This window comes from Chiloscyllium punctatum, chromosome 2, assembly GCF_047496795.1.
Source record: "Chiloscyllium punctatum isolate Juve2018m chromosome 2, sChiPun1.3, whole genome shotgun sequence".
In the NCBI taxonomy this organism is placed as follows: Eukaryota; Metazoa; Chordata; class Chondrichthyes; order Orectolobiformes; family Hemiscylliidae; genus Chiloscyllium; species Chiloscyllium punctatum.
Window position 1 is genome coordinate 5,683,956 of NC_092740.1, and position 15,958 is coordinate 5,699,913.

Sequence of the window (15,958 nt, forward strand, 5' to 3'; positions counted from 1 at the left end):
TTATTGTCAAGTCTTTTTATCTCCCCTTTCTTTCAACCCTAATGTCTCAAAGCAGAGCTTCCGTTCGAATACTGACCCTACCCATCACTCCATTAAATGCCTCTCCCCCAGCCCTGTGTACCCTCTCCCCCCATCACTGACCCTCTACCCCCATCACTGGTCCTCTCCCCCATCACTGGTCCTCTCCCCCATCACTGACCCTCTCCCACAGCCCTGTGTACACTCTCCCCCCATCACTGACCCTCTCCCCCATCACTGACCCTCTCCCACTGCCCTCTGTATCCTCTCCCCCCATCGCTGACCCTCTCCCCCATCACTGACCCTCTCCCACTGCCCTCTGTATCCTCTCCCCCCATCGCTGACCCTCTCCCCCATCACTGACCCTCTCCCACTGCCCTCTGTATCCTCTCCCCCCATCGCTGACCCTCTCCCCCATCACTGACCCTCTCCCACAGCCCTGTGTACACTCTCCCCCATCACTGACCCTCTTCCCCATCACTGACCCTCTCCCACAGCCCTGTGTACCCTCTCCCCCCATCGCTGACCCTCTCCCCCATCACTGACCCTCTCCCACAGCCCTGTGTACCCTCTCCCCCCATCACTGACCGTCTCTCACATCCCTGTTTACCCTCTACCCCCATCACTGTCCCTCTCCCCCATCACTGACCCTCTCCCACAGCCCTGTGTCCCCTCTACCCCCATCACTGACCCTCTCCCCATCACTGACCCTCTCCCACAGCCCTGTGTCCCCTCTACCCCCATCACTGACCCTCTCCCCCATCACTGACCCTCTCCCCCCCATCACTGACCCTCTACCCCCATCACTGACCCTCTCCCCCATCACTGACCCTCTCCCCCCCATCACTGACCCTCTCCCCCATCACTGACCCTCTCCCCCATCACTGACCCTCTCCCCCCGTCACTGACCCTCTCCCCCATCACTGACCCTCTCCCCCGTCACTGACCCTCTCCCCCATCACTGACCCTCTCCCCCCAGCCCTGTGTACACTCTCCCCCATCACTGACCCTCTCCCCCCGTCACTGACCCTCTCCCCCCGTCACTGACCCTCTCCCCCCCATCGCTGACCCTCTCCCCCCGATCGCTGACCCTCTCCCCCCGTCACTGCCCCTCTCCCCCATCACTGACCCTCTCCCCCCCGTCACTGACCCTCTCCCCCATCACTGACCCTCTCCCCCATCACTGACCCTCTCCCCCATCACTGACCCTCTCCCCCGTCACTGACCCTCTCCCCCATCACTGACCCTCTCCCCCGTCACTGACCCTCTCCCCCATCACTGACCCTCTCCCCCAGCACTGTGTACACTCTCCCCCCATCACTGACCCTCTCCCCCCGTCACTGACCCTCTCCCCCCGTCACTGACCCTCTACCCCCCATCGCTGACCCTCTCCCCCGTCACTGACCCTCTCCCCATCGCTGACCCTCTCCCCATCGCTGACCCTCTCCCCCATCACTGACCCTCTCCCCCCATCACTGACCCTCTCCCCCATCACTGACCCTCTCCCCCTGTCACTGACCCTCTCCCCCTGTCACTGACCCTCTCCCCCATCACTGACCCTCTCCCCCCCATCACTGACCCTCTCCAAAGCCCTGTGTACACTCTCCCCCCATCGCTGACCCTGTCCCCCATCACTTACCCTCTCCCCCATCACTGACCTTCTCCCACAGCCCTGTGTACCCCCTCTCCCCTATCACTGACCCACTCACACAGCCCTGTGTCCCCTCTACCCCCATCACTGTCCCTCTCCCTCCATCACTGACCCTCTCCCACAGCCCTGTGTCCCCTCTACCCCCATCACTGACCCTCTCCCCCATCACTGACCCTCTCCCCCATCACTGACCCTCTACCCCCATCACTGACCCTCTACCCCCATCACTGACCCTCTCCCCCATCACTGACCCTCTCCCCCATCACTGACCCTCTACCCCCATCACTGACCCTCTCCCCCATCACTGACCCTCTCCCCCATCACTGACCCTCTCCCCCATCACTGACCCTCTCCCCTATCACTGACCCACTCACACAGCCCTGTGTCCCCTCTACCCCCATCACTGACCCTCTCCCCCGTCACTGACCCTCTGACACAGCCCTGTGTCCCCTCTACCCCCATCACTGACCCTCTCCCCTATCACTGACCCTCTCCCACAGCCCTGTGTCCCCTCTACCCCCATCACTGACCCTCTCCCCCATCACTGACCCTCTCCCCCATCACTGACCCTCTCCCCCATCACTGACCCTCTACCCCCATCACTGACCCTCTCCCCCATCACTGACCCTCTCCCCCATCACTGACCCTCTCCCCCATCACTGACCCTCTCCCACAGCCCTGTGTACACTCTCCCCCCATCACTGACCCTCTCCCCCATCACTGACCCTCTCCCACAGCCCTGTGTCCCCTCTACCCCCATCCCTGTCCCTCTCCCCCATCACTGACCCTCTCCCCCATCACTGACCCACTCCCCCCATCACTGACCCTCTCCCCCATCACTGACCCTCTACCCCATCACTGACCCACTCCCCCCATCACTGACCCTCTACCCCATCACTGACCCTCTCCCCCATCACTGACCCTCTCCCCCATCACTGACCCACTCCCCCCATCACTGACCCTCTCCCCCCGTCACTGACCCTCTCCCCCATCACTGACCCTCTCCCCCCATCACTGACCCTCCCCCCCGTCACTGACCCTCTCCCCCCATCACTGAACCTCTCCCACAGCCCTGTGTACACTCTCCCCCCATCACTGACCCTCACCCCCATCACTGACCCTCTCCCCCATCACTGACCCTCTCCCCCATCACTGACCCTCTCCCCATCACTGACCCACTCCCCCCATCACTGACCCTCTCCCCCATCACTGACCCTCTCCCACATCTCTGTGTACCCTCTCCCCCCATCACTGACCCTCTCCCCCGTCACTGACCCTCTCCTCCATCACTGACCCTCTCCCCCATCACTGACCCTCTCCCCATCACTGACCCACTCCCCCTATCACTGACCCTCTCCCCCATCACTGACCCTCTCCCCCTGTCACTGACCCTCTCCCCCTGTCACTGACCCTCTCCCCCATCACTGACCCTCTCCCCCATCACTGACCCTCTCCCCCCATCACTGACCCTCTCCCCCATCACTGACCCTCTCTCCCATCACTGACTCTCTCCCCCATCACTGACCCTCTCCCCCATCACTGACCCTCTCCCCCATCACTGACCCTCTCCCCCATCACTGACCCTCTCCCCCATCACTGACCCTCTCCCCCATCACTGACCCTCTCCCCCTGTCACTGACCCTCTCCCCCATCACTGACCCTCTCCCCCCATCACTGACCCTCTCCCCCATCACTGACCCTCTCCCCCATCACTGACCCTCTCCCCCATCACTGACCCTCTCTCCCATCACTGACTCTCTCCCCCATCACTGACCCTCTCCCCCATCACTGACCCACTCCCCCCATCACTGACCCTCTCCCCCATCACTGACCCTCTCCCACATCTCTGTGTACCCTCTCCCCCATCACTGACCCTCTCCCCCATCACTGACCCTCTCCCCCTGTCACTGACCCTCTCCCCCTGTCACTGACCCTCTCCCCCATCATTGACCCTCTCCCCCATCACTGACCCTCTCCCCCTGTCACTGACCCTCTCCCCCCATCACTGACCCTCTCCCCCTGTCACTGACCCTCTCCCACATCTCTGTGTACCCTCTCCCCCATCACTGACCCTCTCCCCCATCACTGACCCTCTCCCCCATCACTGACCCTCTCCCCCCATCACTGACCCTCTCCCCCCCGTCACTGACCCTCTCCCCCATCACTGACCCTCTCCCCATCACTGACCCTCTCCCACAGCCCTGTGTACACTCTCCCCCATCACTGACCCTCTCCCCCATCACTGACCCTCTCCCCCATCACTGACCCTCTCCCCCATCACTGACCCTCTCCCCCCATCGCTGACCCTCTCCCCCATCACTGACCCTCTCCCCATCACTGACCCTCTCCCACAGCCCTGTGTACACTCTCCCCCATCACTGACCCTCTCCCCCATCACTGACCCTCTCCCCCATCACTGACCCTCTCCCCCCATCGCTGACCCTCTCCCCATCACTGACCCTCTCCCCCATCACTGACCCACTCCCCCCGTCACTGACCCTCTCCCCCATCACTGACCCTCTCCCACATCTCTGTGTACCCTCTCCCCCATCACTGACCCTCTCCCACATCTCTGTGTACCCTCTCCCCCCATCGCTGACCCTCTCCCCCATCACTGACCCACTCCCCCCATCACTGACCCTCTCCCCCCGTCACTGACCCTCTCCCCACATCACTGACCCTCTCCCACAGCCCTGTGTACAGTCTCCCCCCCTCACTGACCCACTCCCCCCATCACTGACCCTCTCCCCCCGTCACTGACCCTCTCCCCACATCACTGACCCTCTCCCACAGCCCTGTGTACAGTCTCCCCCCCTCACTGACCCACTCCCCCCATCACTGACCCACTCCCCCCGTCACTGACCCTCTCCCCCATCACTGACCCTCTCTCCCATCACTGACTCTCTCCCCCATCACTGACCCTCTCCCCCATCACTGACCCTCTCCCCCATCACTGACCCACTCCCCCCGTCACTGACCCTCTCCCCACATCACTGACCCTCTCCCCCATCGCTGACCCTCTCCCCCATCACTGACCCTCTCCCCACCCCCCCGTCACTGCTCCTCTCCTCCTATGATTAGCTCAGATTTTCCTCCAACTCATTCATGGGATGTGTTGTCACTGGCTGGCCAGTATTTTGGCAGCTTGTCCTTCGATCTGGCAGTGGTCTGCTTGAAATTTAGAGGAAGGTTTGCACTCTCCTCTGCATTCTGATATAGAATTAATTTCTGGTCAATGTTCTAACCCTCAGAAAGTGGGTCTGGCAGATGCTGGTCTGCGGCTTGTGCTGTATAATAATCTCACACAGCACAATCTCACCGCTCGATGGAATGGGAGATTTGTTTTTGTTTGTTGACTCAGTGGCTGTCAAAGCCAGCGTTTATGTCCCATCACTAATTGTATCGACCACATTGTTCTGTCGGTCAGACTTAGGAAAGTCCACCAGATCCCTTCCCCGAAGCAGAGCTGTGACTCAGGTGGGTCTGACTGTGGTTTCATGCTCTCTAATTTTTCATTGAATTAAAATTTCAACATCTACCGCGGTGGGATACAAGTGCTGCTGCCCCCGTCACACCCTGGAGTTTGGATTATCAGTCCAGTGATGATCCCACTGTCCCGTATCTCCCTTCGTTTGGACCCGTTATTAAGTATTGAGTTGTTACGGTCCTGGGAGTGTTTGATGGGGACAGCGTAGAGGGAGCTTTACTCTGTATCTAACCCCGTGCTGTCCCTGTCCTGAGAGTGTTTGATGGGGACAGTGTAGAGGGAGCTGTGCTCTGTATCTAACCCTGTGCTGTCCCTGTCCTGGGAGTGTTTGATGGGGACAGTGTAGAGGGAGCTTTGCTCAGTATCTAACCCCGTGCTGCCCCTGTCCTGGGAGTGTTTGATGTGGATGGCGCTATAATTGTCACCAGTATTTGTGGTTTTAATTCTTCAATTCCTAATCAGGAAATGTCACTTTGTGAAATAATCTCAAACAAAAAGATGTTGGGATTGTATTTGATGGTTCAAGGAAATAGCATCACAGTTACACAAACAAACCACATCACGGGTTACAATGTAATCTTCTCACAGAGAAGGATAGAGCACACATCTTACTGATAACTCAAAATCAGGAACGCAATATTTGCTGTGGCCCACACAGCCCACAGCCAGCATCATACAACTCTGTCTGAACTAATGGCCCAGGTAATGTACAGTTGGAGCACACTCTCCCCAGCCCTGGAGCGATGTACTTCACTCAAGATGCTTCTGGGTCACATGCATATTAGTCCATACTCTTCTGGATTATGTACACCTCAGAGTACACTCCGCACCCTCAGGGCTGCGTACAGTTCAGTTTGCATCATTCCCCTCGATCCAGTGGACACAAGGTCTCTTGGATATCGTTCTTCCTGTGCTGCTGCCTCAGTTTTATATGCATTTCTCAGCCAGTCCTGTTTGCTCTTCTGTGAAGGTAACTTGTAAGGAGCTGTTGGTGTGGGCCACCGGTGTCTTGCCCTGTGTTTGACACTCTGCCTGTGGGAGCCCTCTGTCCAGTTGGGATGGCGCTTGCTTCAGACTCGACCGCGTTCCCGCAGAGCCTGGCAACACGTCAGTCAGCTCAAACTGGTAGAGCAGAGTTTGTGAGGTGTTTTCATTGGCCAGCTCCCTGGAGATGAAAGAGGGAGACTGACTGGAGGCAGCTGAGAAACGGCGAGGGCCGAGGTGCTGGAAGCTGCTGTTGGTGTGAGTGGCCCGCCCGCCCAGCTTACAGAACAGACACTTGATCTTCTCCAGGAGTTTGGTGAGGACAGTTTTACGGAGCAAAATATAGATCCATGGATCGAGGATTGGGTTAACTGACGCAATGCGGATCGCCATTAGGTCAGGGTTAGAGTAGTCCTTTGGAACAGCAGGACGGTACAGCTGGTTAATAAACACCCTCACCTTCAACAGAGAGAGAGAGAGAGAGAGAGAGAGAACATGTCAGGAGAGGGAAAGCTAATAAAAACCACAAAGGTGAATGGAGTGTAACTGAGAATCATCAGTACCAGTTGGAGACACAAGGTGGCAATGTTCCCCCACTTTCCACGGCTGGGACAATGGTCTGTTTAAAGGGCACTGCACCAGGTTATAGTCCAACAGGTTTAACTGGAAGCTTTCGGAGTGCTGTTTCTTCATCAGGTCGTTAATGGTCTGATGAAGGAGCAGTGCTTTGAAAGCTAGTGTGCTTCCAGTTAAACCTGTTGGACTATAACCTGGGGTTGTGTGATTTTTAACTTTGTGCACCCCAGTCCAACAACAGCATCTCTGACTGTTTAAAGGGGACTTTGATAGTCTGAGCTGAGGTTCTGCACTGAACTGGGCTTACGGAGGGGGAAGGGGGGGGGGGGGGGTTAAGGACCCTGCACCAGGAGTCTCAGACTGCAGAAAATCCAAAAGATACCAGACCTTGAACTTCCTGAAGGTCAGCCCTCCTGCTGCTCGGATGCTGCCTGACCTGCACCACCCTTTAATCACTCTGACTCTGCAGCATCTGCAGCCCTCACTATCTCCAAGCCTGGACCTTTAAAAGTTGCTGTAAGAGGTGGGGAAAGCCAGGCTGAAGAAAGGGGAAATCAATTATTATCTCCGCGTCGGGCAGGATGAGCTACAACATAGAAGTAAGTTTGCAAAATAAGGACTCACTCCTCCAAAAAGCTGCAGCTGTTTAAAAACGGAGATCAATGTTTGTTCATTATCGAGGAATGTGCAGTGAAGGAAGGGGCTGGATTTCGGATCTCTCGATACTCAAACTGAGAATTAAATGGATTCAAGGGGGCTGCTCCATTGTTCAGTGAGATCTGATCATCCTCAAGTAATCCACTGATGGAGTAATTGTATCAGTGACCACTGCATAATCCCTTGGAAAACTATATACAGACAAGAGAAGCACAACTTCCTTCCAATTAAATATTAGAAAGAATTTATTTCTATAACACTGACTCCATTCCTGTCCTTGACAATAGTCTGAGTTTATGACAGTCCACTCACAACCTTGGTGTCACATTTCACCCTGAGATATCTTCACATTTTCATGCCATCATTAATTATGTCCTTTCCTGCCTCTGTATTGCCACCTGACTCCATGCCTGTTCAGATGGTCTGCTGCTGGAAAAACTCTCGGTACTGCCTTTGCTCCCTCTAGACTTGAGTATTCCTACCCTCTCCCACATTCAACCCTTCTGTTAACTCACAGTCATCCAAACCCCGGCTGCCTGTATCTTAAATTGCATCGAGTCCCATTACCGTCAACCCCCTGCGCTAACATTGGTCTCCAGTCAAGTAATATTCTTGACTCGAGAATTCTAATCCTTGTTTTCAAATCCCCCCTAAGCCTGGCCTCGCCATTTCATAACCAAGCGGGAATCACAGAGCTTGGATAAACATTCAGATTGGTACGCTGTAACTCTCTCCTCACTCCCAGAGCCACAACACGCAGTGCTGGGGGGGTCACACCAATTACAGTCTATAAAAATGACATGGAGACCAGGACTGAGTGTATCGTAGCAACATTTGGTAATGACCCCAAGCTCGGTCGGAACACTAGCTGTGGAGGGGGCAGACGGGGCGTGCTAAGGGATTCTGAGGAGTTGAGGGAGTGAGCAAATATTTGATGACTGTGGGATAATGTGAGGAAACGAGTAACACCGAAAAATCGATGATTATTTAAATGGAGTTGGATTGCAGAATCCTGCAGCACAAAGGGATCTGCCTGTCCTTGTACAAGTATCAGAGAACTTTAGCACATAGTTACAGCTAGTAATTAGGAAGGCACGTGGAATGTTGTACTGCAGGGTTGTGGAATGTTGGTCTTTATCAAAAGTGCGATTGAGTAAAAAGCTAGAGAAGTCTTCCTTCCTCTGTGGGACATCGGTGGGACTGTACTCAGTACTATGTACAACTCTGGATTTCTTACTCAAGAAAGGAGTTTATAAAACCATGAGGGGCACAGATAGGATAAATAGACAAGGTCTTTTCCCCGGGTAGGGGGAGAATCCAGAACTACAGGGGATAGGTTTAGGGTGAGAGGGGAAAGATATAAAAGAGACCTAAGGGGAAACGTTTTCACGCAGAGGGTGGTACGTGTATGGAATGAGCTGCCAGAGGATGTGGTGGAGGCTGGTATAATTACAACATTTAAGAGACATTTGGATGGGGATATGAATAGGAAGGGTTTGGAGGGATCTCGGCCGGGTGCTGATAAATGGGACTGGATTGGGTTGGGATATCTGCTGTCCATCTCTGTGACTCTCTGAGTGTAAGGGGTCTGCTGTCAGAGAAGGTTTACTCGGTCAATACCTGGAATGACGGAGTTTGTCTAATGAGGAGAGGTTGACCTTTTTACTCCTTGGATTTCAGAGAGGTGATCGAATCAAAACATATTACAATCCAGAGAGAGTTTTACAGAGTCGCTGCTGGGAAAATATTTCCTCTTATGAGAAAACTTATAATTAGGACGCACAGTTTACCAACAAATAAAGAGAAGATTAAGTGGGTTTTATTTTCTTTGAGATGAATTCTAATCTTTTCAATTCTCTACCACATGGAGCAGGGGAGGTCAGGCCATCAAATATATTTAAGGCTGAGCTGGACAGATTATTGACCGACAAGGGAGTCAAGGGTTATGGGGGCAAGCAGTATGAAAGAACATGAGGGGAGCACTCAGGTCATCCATGGCACACTGGGCTGTGATTAGGGGTGGGCAGCTAACTCACTGGAGAATGGGGCTCCATAAATATCCCCATTCTCAATGACGGAAGAGCCCAGCACATCAGGACAAAAGATCTCCCAATCATTTCATCGTGTGTAGGAAGGTGGGAAAATATCCTGCAAATTGGGACCCTCAGGACGTGAATCCTTGTACAATTCACCTGCTTACCCGGATTGTGGCAACATTCCTGGCAGTGGTATTCTCCTCCTACACCATGACAAAGAAAACGCCAACCTGCTCCTACATACCCCCCCCACCAACCCCAGACACAACCCCAATCACAGATCATACTCCAATCACAACCCACAGCCGTCTCCAGGGGAACTGGGAACATTCCATCACTTTGTTGCTAATCATTCCAGGAAGTGGGAAGGGGAATAGCGGTGGCTGGCCAAAGACCCAGGCAATCCTGACTGAGCTGTCACTGCTGACCCAGGCAGAGAGGGAGACAGAGAGAGAGAGGGAGAGACACTCCTGAAATAAACGATCCCTGGGGAATAATGTCCCTCATGTATTTGCAGTCCAGACTCCATTCTGCCTCCATTACTGGAGAAGGTTTCTTCAGGAGTTTGGGATTAGCCACTTGGCTGGTTCCTGTCATTACACCCCGACATTTAACCCCTCTGTTGACAAGTCACAACTCGCTAACTCCCAACTCGATTGGATAGTTACTGAGGCTGCTCTGGGGCTGGACCCCGAACCTCCTGCTCTCTCTCTCCCGGATCCTCCTGCTCTCTCTCCCGGACCCTCCTGCTCTCTCTCTCCCGGATCCTCCTGCTCTCTCTCTCTCTCCCGGATCCTCCTGCTCTCTCCCCCTGGATCCTCCTGCTCTCTCTCCTGGATCCTCCTGCTCTCTCTCTCTCTCTCCGGATCCTTCTGCTCTCTCCCCCTGGATCCTCCTGCTCTCTCTCCTGGATCCTCCTGCTCTCTCTCTCTCTCCCGGATTCTCCTGCTCTCTCTCCCGGATCCTCCTGCTCTCTCCCCCTGGATCCTCCTGCTCTCTCTCTCCCAGATCCTCCTGCTCTCTCCCCCTGGATCTTCCTGCTCTCTCCCCCTGGATCCTCCTGCTCTCTCTCTCCCAGATCCTCCTGCTCTCTCTCTCCCAGATCCTCCTGCTCGCTCCCCCTGGATCCTCCTGCTCTCTCCCCCTGGATCCTCCTGCTCTCTCTCCCGGATCCTCCTGCTCTCTCCCCCTGGATCCTCCTGCTCTCTCTCCCGGATCCTCCTGCTCTCTCTCCTGGATCCTCCTGCTCTCTCTCCCGGATCCTCCTGCTCTCTCTCTCCCGGATCCTCCTGCTCTCTCTCCTGGATCCTCCTGCTCTCTCCCCCTGGATCCTCCTGCTCTCTCTCTCCCGGATCCTCCTGCTCTCTCCCCCTGGATCCTCCTGCTCTCTCTATCTCCCGGATCCTCCTGCTCTCTCCCCCTGGATCCTCCTGCTCTCTCTCTCTCCTGGATCCTCCTGCTCTCTCCTGGATCCTCCTGCTCTCTCTCTCCCGGATCCTCCTGCTCTCTCCCCCTGGATCCTCCTGCTCTCTCTCTCTCCCGGATCCTCCTGCTCTCTCCCCCCGGATCCTCCTGCTCTCTCTCCCGGATCCTCCTGCTCTCTCTCCCCCTGGATCCTCCTGCTCTCTCTCCCCGGACCCTCCTGCTCTCTCTCCCGGATCCTCCTGCTCTCTCTCCCCCTGGATCCTCCTGCTCTCTCTCCTGGATCCTCCTGCTCTCTCTCTCCCGGATCCTCCTGCTCTCTCCCCCTGGATCCTCCTGCTCTCTCCCCCTGGATCCTCCTGCTCTCTCCCCCCGGACCCTCTTGCTCTCTCTCCCGGATCCTCCTGCTCTCTCTCCCCCTGGATCCTCCTGCTCTCTCCTGGATCCTCCTGCTCTCTCTCCCCCTGGATCCTCCTGCTCTCTCCTGGATCCTCCTGCTCTCTCTCCCCCTGGATCCTCCTGCTCTCTCTCTCCCGGATCCTCCTGCTCTCTCCCGGATCCTCCTGCTCTCTCTCTCCCCCTGGATCCTCCTGCTCTCTCTCCCCCTGGATCCTCCTGCTCTCTCTCCCCCTGGATCCTCCTGCTCTCTCTCCCCCTGGATCCTCCTGCTCTCTCTCCCCCTGGATCCTCCTGCTCTCTCTCCCGGACCCTCCTGCTCTCTCTCCCGGACCCTCCTGCTCTCTCTCCCCCTGGATCCTCCTGCTCTCTCTCTCCCGGACCCTCCTGCTCTCTCTCCCGGACCCTCCTGCTCTCTCTCTCTCGGATCCTCCTGCTCTCTCCCCCTGGATCCTCCTGCTCTCTCTCTCTCCTGGATCCTCCTGCTCTCTCCCCCTGGATCCTCCTGCTCTCTCTCCCCCCGGACCCTCCTGCTCTCTCTCCTGGATCCTCCTGCTCTCTCCCCCTGGATCCTCCTGCTCTCTCTCTCTCCTGGATCCTCCTGCTCTCTCTCTCCTGGATCCTCCTGCTCTCTCCCCCTGGATCCTCCTGCTCTCTCTCTCTCCCGGATCCTCCTGCTCTCTCTCTCCCGGATCCTCCTGCTCTCTCTCTCCCGGACCCTCCTGCTCTCTCTCTCTTCTGGATCCTCCTGCTCTCCCTCTCCCAGATCCTCCTACTCTCCCTCTCCCAGATCCTCCTGCTCTCTCAGATTCTTTGCCTCTCTCAATAACATGTCCCCACTGCGCCTCCCTCCCACACCCCAATCTGTCCACAGGTTCCCAGGGTGGCCTACAGCTCCTCCCCCCTTCCCTGTCCCCATCCTCATCCCTACCTCTGCCCCTCCAACCCCGATGATGCCTCTGAACCACCCCTTCCATGGTGAGCCCTCAGCCCACTTCCCTTCCTGATGTGAGATCCTGATTCCCAACCTCCTGCCCTTTCCTGGCTGTCGGGGGTGGGGGGGGGGGGGGGGGGGGGGGGGGGGGGGGGGGGGGGGGGGGGGGGGGGGGGGGTTCCTGCGGCCTCTGACCACATGACTGGTCTATGGGGCATCTGGTCAGGCCATTGCTGGGGTTTGCTCCCAACTCACTCTTCAGGTGGCTCTGCAGCACACCCCAGCTCCCTCCCCATCCAACTCCCCCAGCCCCCTCGCTCCCCCAGCCCCCATCGCTCCCTCAGTCCCCTCGCTCCCCCAGCCCCCTCGCTCCCCCAGCCCCCTCGCTCCCCCAGCCCCCTCGCTCCCCCAATCCCCTCCCTCCCCCAGCCCCCTCGCTCCCCCAGCCCCCTCGCTCCCCAGCCTCTTCCAGAGAACCCATTCTCTCTCGATCCACTCAATGGAACCCTTTAATCATTCCAGCCGCCCCTGGGCTGTCCATAATGAAGGGACTAATCCAGGGCTGGTTACAACCGGCTCTTTATAGCTCCTGGAGCACATTGGTAATGTCTCTACCTCTCGGCCCGGAGGCCTGGGACCAAGTCCTATCTGTCACAGCATCTCTGAGCAGGCTGATTAGAATACAGTCTGGTGCTATCCTCAGCAGGTTAACTCTCTGAGTCCCTGCTGTCAGACCGATAATCCAAGGGAAGATGGTGTTAAGCAGGAGCTGCTGCTGCTGTGCAAGTTGAGAGCAGATAGGTCTCTGAGCTGGGAGGGAACAGTGTGTCTCACTCGGTCAGGGTTTACACTGCCCTCCTGAATATACCCTGCTCTCTCTGTGCACACACACACTCGCTCACTCAGGCTCACACACACACTCGCTCACTCAGGCTCACACACACACACACACTCGCTCACTCAGGCTCACACACACACTCGCTCACTCAGGCTCACACACACACACACTCGCTCACTCAGGCTCACACACACACACACACACTCACTCGCTCACTCAGGCTCACACACACACACACACACACTCGCTCACTCAGGCTCACACACACACACACTCGCTCACTCAGGCTCACACACACACACACACACTCGCTCACTCAGGCTCACACACACACACACACACTCGCTCACTCAGACTCACACACTCACTCGCTCACTCAGGCTCACACACACACACACACACTCGCTCACTCAGGCTCTCACACACACACACACACACACACACACACTCGCTCACTCAGGCTCACACACACACACACACACACACACACACTCGCTCACTCAGGCTCACACACACACACACACTCACTCGCTCACTCAGGCTCACACACACTCGCTCACTCAGGCTCACACACACACACACACACTCGCTCACTCAGGCTCACACACACACACACACACACACACACACTCGCTCACTCAGGCTCACACACACACACACACTCACTCGCTCACTCAGGCTCACACACACTCGCTCACTCAGGCTCACACACACACACACACACACTCGCTCACTCAGGCTCACACACACATACACACACACACACACTCGCTCACTCAGGCTCACACACACACACACACTCACTCGCTCACTCAGGCTCACACACACACACACTCACTCGCTCACTCAGGCTCACACACACTCGCTCACTCAGGCTCACACACACACTCACTCACTCAGGCTCACACACACACACACCTCGCTCACTCAGGCTCACACACACACACACACACACACACACTCGCTCACTCAGGCTCACACACACACACACACACACACTCGCTCACTCAGGCTCACACACACACACACACACACACACACGCTCACTCAGGCTCACACACACACACACACACACACGCTCACTCAGGCACACACACACACACACTCACACACACACACGTGCTGAGATACATACTCTCATTCATATACATTCACACAGATACCCACATGCTCACTGACTCAGAGACAGACACGACAGACACAAATACACACTCAGGCACTCAGACACACTCAGAAACACACAATCGTACTGTCTCATACACGTGGACACTTTCACACACATATACACAGTCTCACACTCAGACACACACACTAAGATAAAAACACTCACACAGACACACTCTCTCTAAATCTCCTCAGAGGGCTGAATATCCTATTTGGATCGAGTCGACTCGGGAGTTTGATCTGAAACCAATCAGCACCAGGTCCCTGGGAGAGATTGTGATTGGAGACAGTGAACTGACAGTGGGAGCAGATTGAACAGAAACATTCAAAAAGAGGAATTGAGTAAATATTTGAAGGGGACCATATTCCGGGCTCGAGGGGAAAGTGTGTGGGTGCGGGAGCAAATAGAGACCTCACTCAGTGCTGTGCTGTGAACTAACTGGGCTTTGGTGTGCTGTGATTATCTGATCACCACACTGACAGTGAGTTGTTCATTGCGTCAGTAAACAGATTGTATCTGATAAACATGAAATATACAGGGGACAGGGGAAATAGGACAGGCCAGATTTCTGTATGGAGAGCCAGAATGCAGTAGATGGGCAGAGTGGTTTCTTTCCAGAGCATGACTCAGTGCTAGTCAGAGTCACAGCGTCTGACCACAGCAAGAGGTCACCAACAATTCAATTCACTGCTGTTTCCGTAACCGAGGCTTCAGTCATCAGGGGAAATTGTTGGCTCTCCGAATATGTCACGGTTACAAATCTCAAAACTGTCCCTAGCTCACATCTCGATAAAGGCTGTCGAGATTAGGAGATGGTGCTGATAACGCAAATGGAGAGGAGGCATTTACACTGAGAGCAGGGAGAGGGTTTACCGACATGAGTGAATCACTGATAAGACAGGAGAGCAGATACCTGCCGGGGCACAGGGAGTGGGAGGCAGTGGAATTTACTTTGGGGAGAGTCGTGTAGGGGACTCGCAGAATGTGACAGGGAGAGACAAGCCTGGAAACATGGGGAGGGGGGGGGAAATCGGGGCAGGGCAGAAAATGTGTTTTATATTCGTTCGTGGGGATGTGGGTAGCATTGCCTCAATTGTAATTGAAGTTTTTCTAACTCTCCTGCACTTTTCTGTTTCTCTGACACACCAAAGTGCTTGATCAACTCCATTACAATTTCAACTTTACTTTTGTCTCTGGTTAAACCTAATTCTAAACTATTCACTAATTCTAAAAGTGTGTCTTTCCTCTGTCTTTTCTAAGCTTTGTTGGCAAATTTGAGAATCACCTTCAAACCCTAGAACCTCTTTCGCAATCCTCAGGAGGTATTTCTCTCACTTTTCATTGAACCAAAATTAAACAAATGGTCTCAGCTAAGTTTCATTTCCAGATCGAGGACACTAAGCTGCAAGTGTAAATCTGCTGGATCTTTCGTATCCAAATCTGTCCAAGTCTCAGACTGGACTGTCTAACCCTTCCAAATCCCGTGATCCGGGGGAATAAGTGCCTCGATCAGCCAGTTCAGAGGGTAGTTCAGTGTCCCTGCTCTGGGGTTGGTCAGACCAGGAAGGACAGGAGCCAGAATCCTTTCCTAAAGGATCCACAGGACCATTCCAACGATCGACAGTGCTTGGTCACTGGGGCTAGTTCTTCGTTGATTGCAGCTCTTCATCCCACTGCGGTGAGATTTGAACTCCTGCACCTCCTTCTCCCCTCCCCTCAGGAGATGGGTCTGTCGGTTAGTCTGGATGACTGACCTCCCCCCTCCCACCCCAGTGACATTAGCAGTACCTTCTG

The 15,958-nt window shown here is 55.3% G+C and overlaps 1 protein-coding gene across 1 annotated transcript in view; it reads right to left on the minus strand.

The window, feature by feature from the left end:
- Window positions 1-5,642: 5,642 nt before the first annotated feature.
- Window positions 5,643-15,958, minus strand: part of LOC140494070 (prostaglandin E2 receptor EP4 subtype-like) — a 12,835-nt gene continuing 2,519 nt past the window's right edge. Inside the window, exon 2 of the mRNA XM_072592989.1 lies at window positions 5,643-6,599. Within this exon, the coding sequence (XP_072449090.1) occupies window positions 6,084-6,599 (516 nt within the window). The 3' untranslated portion in view covers window positions 5,643-6,083. The remainder of the gene's footprint in view (window positions 6,600-15,958) is intronic.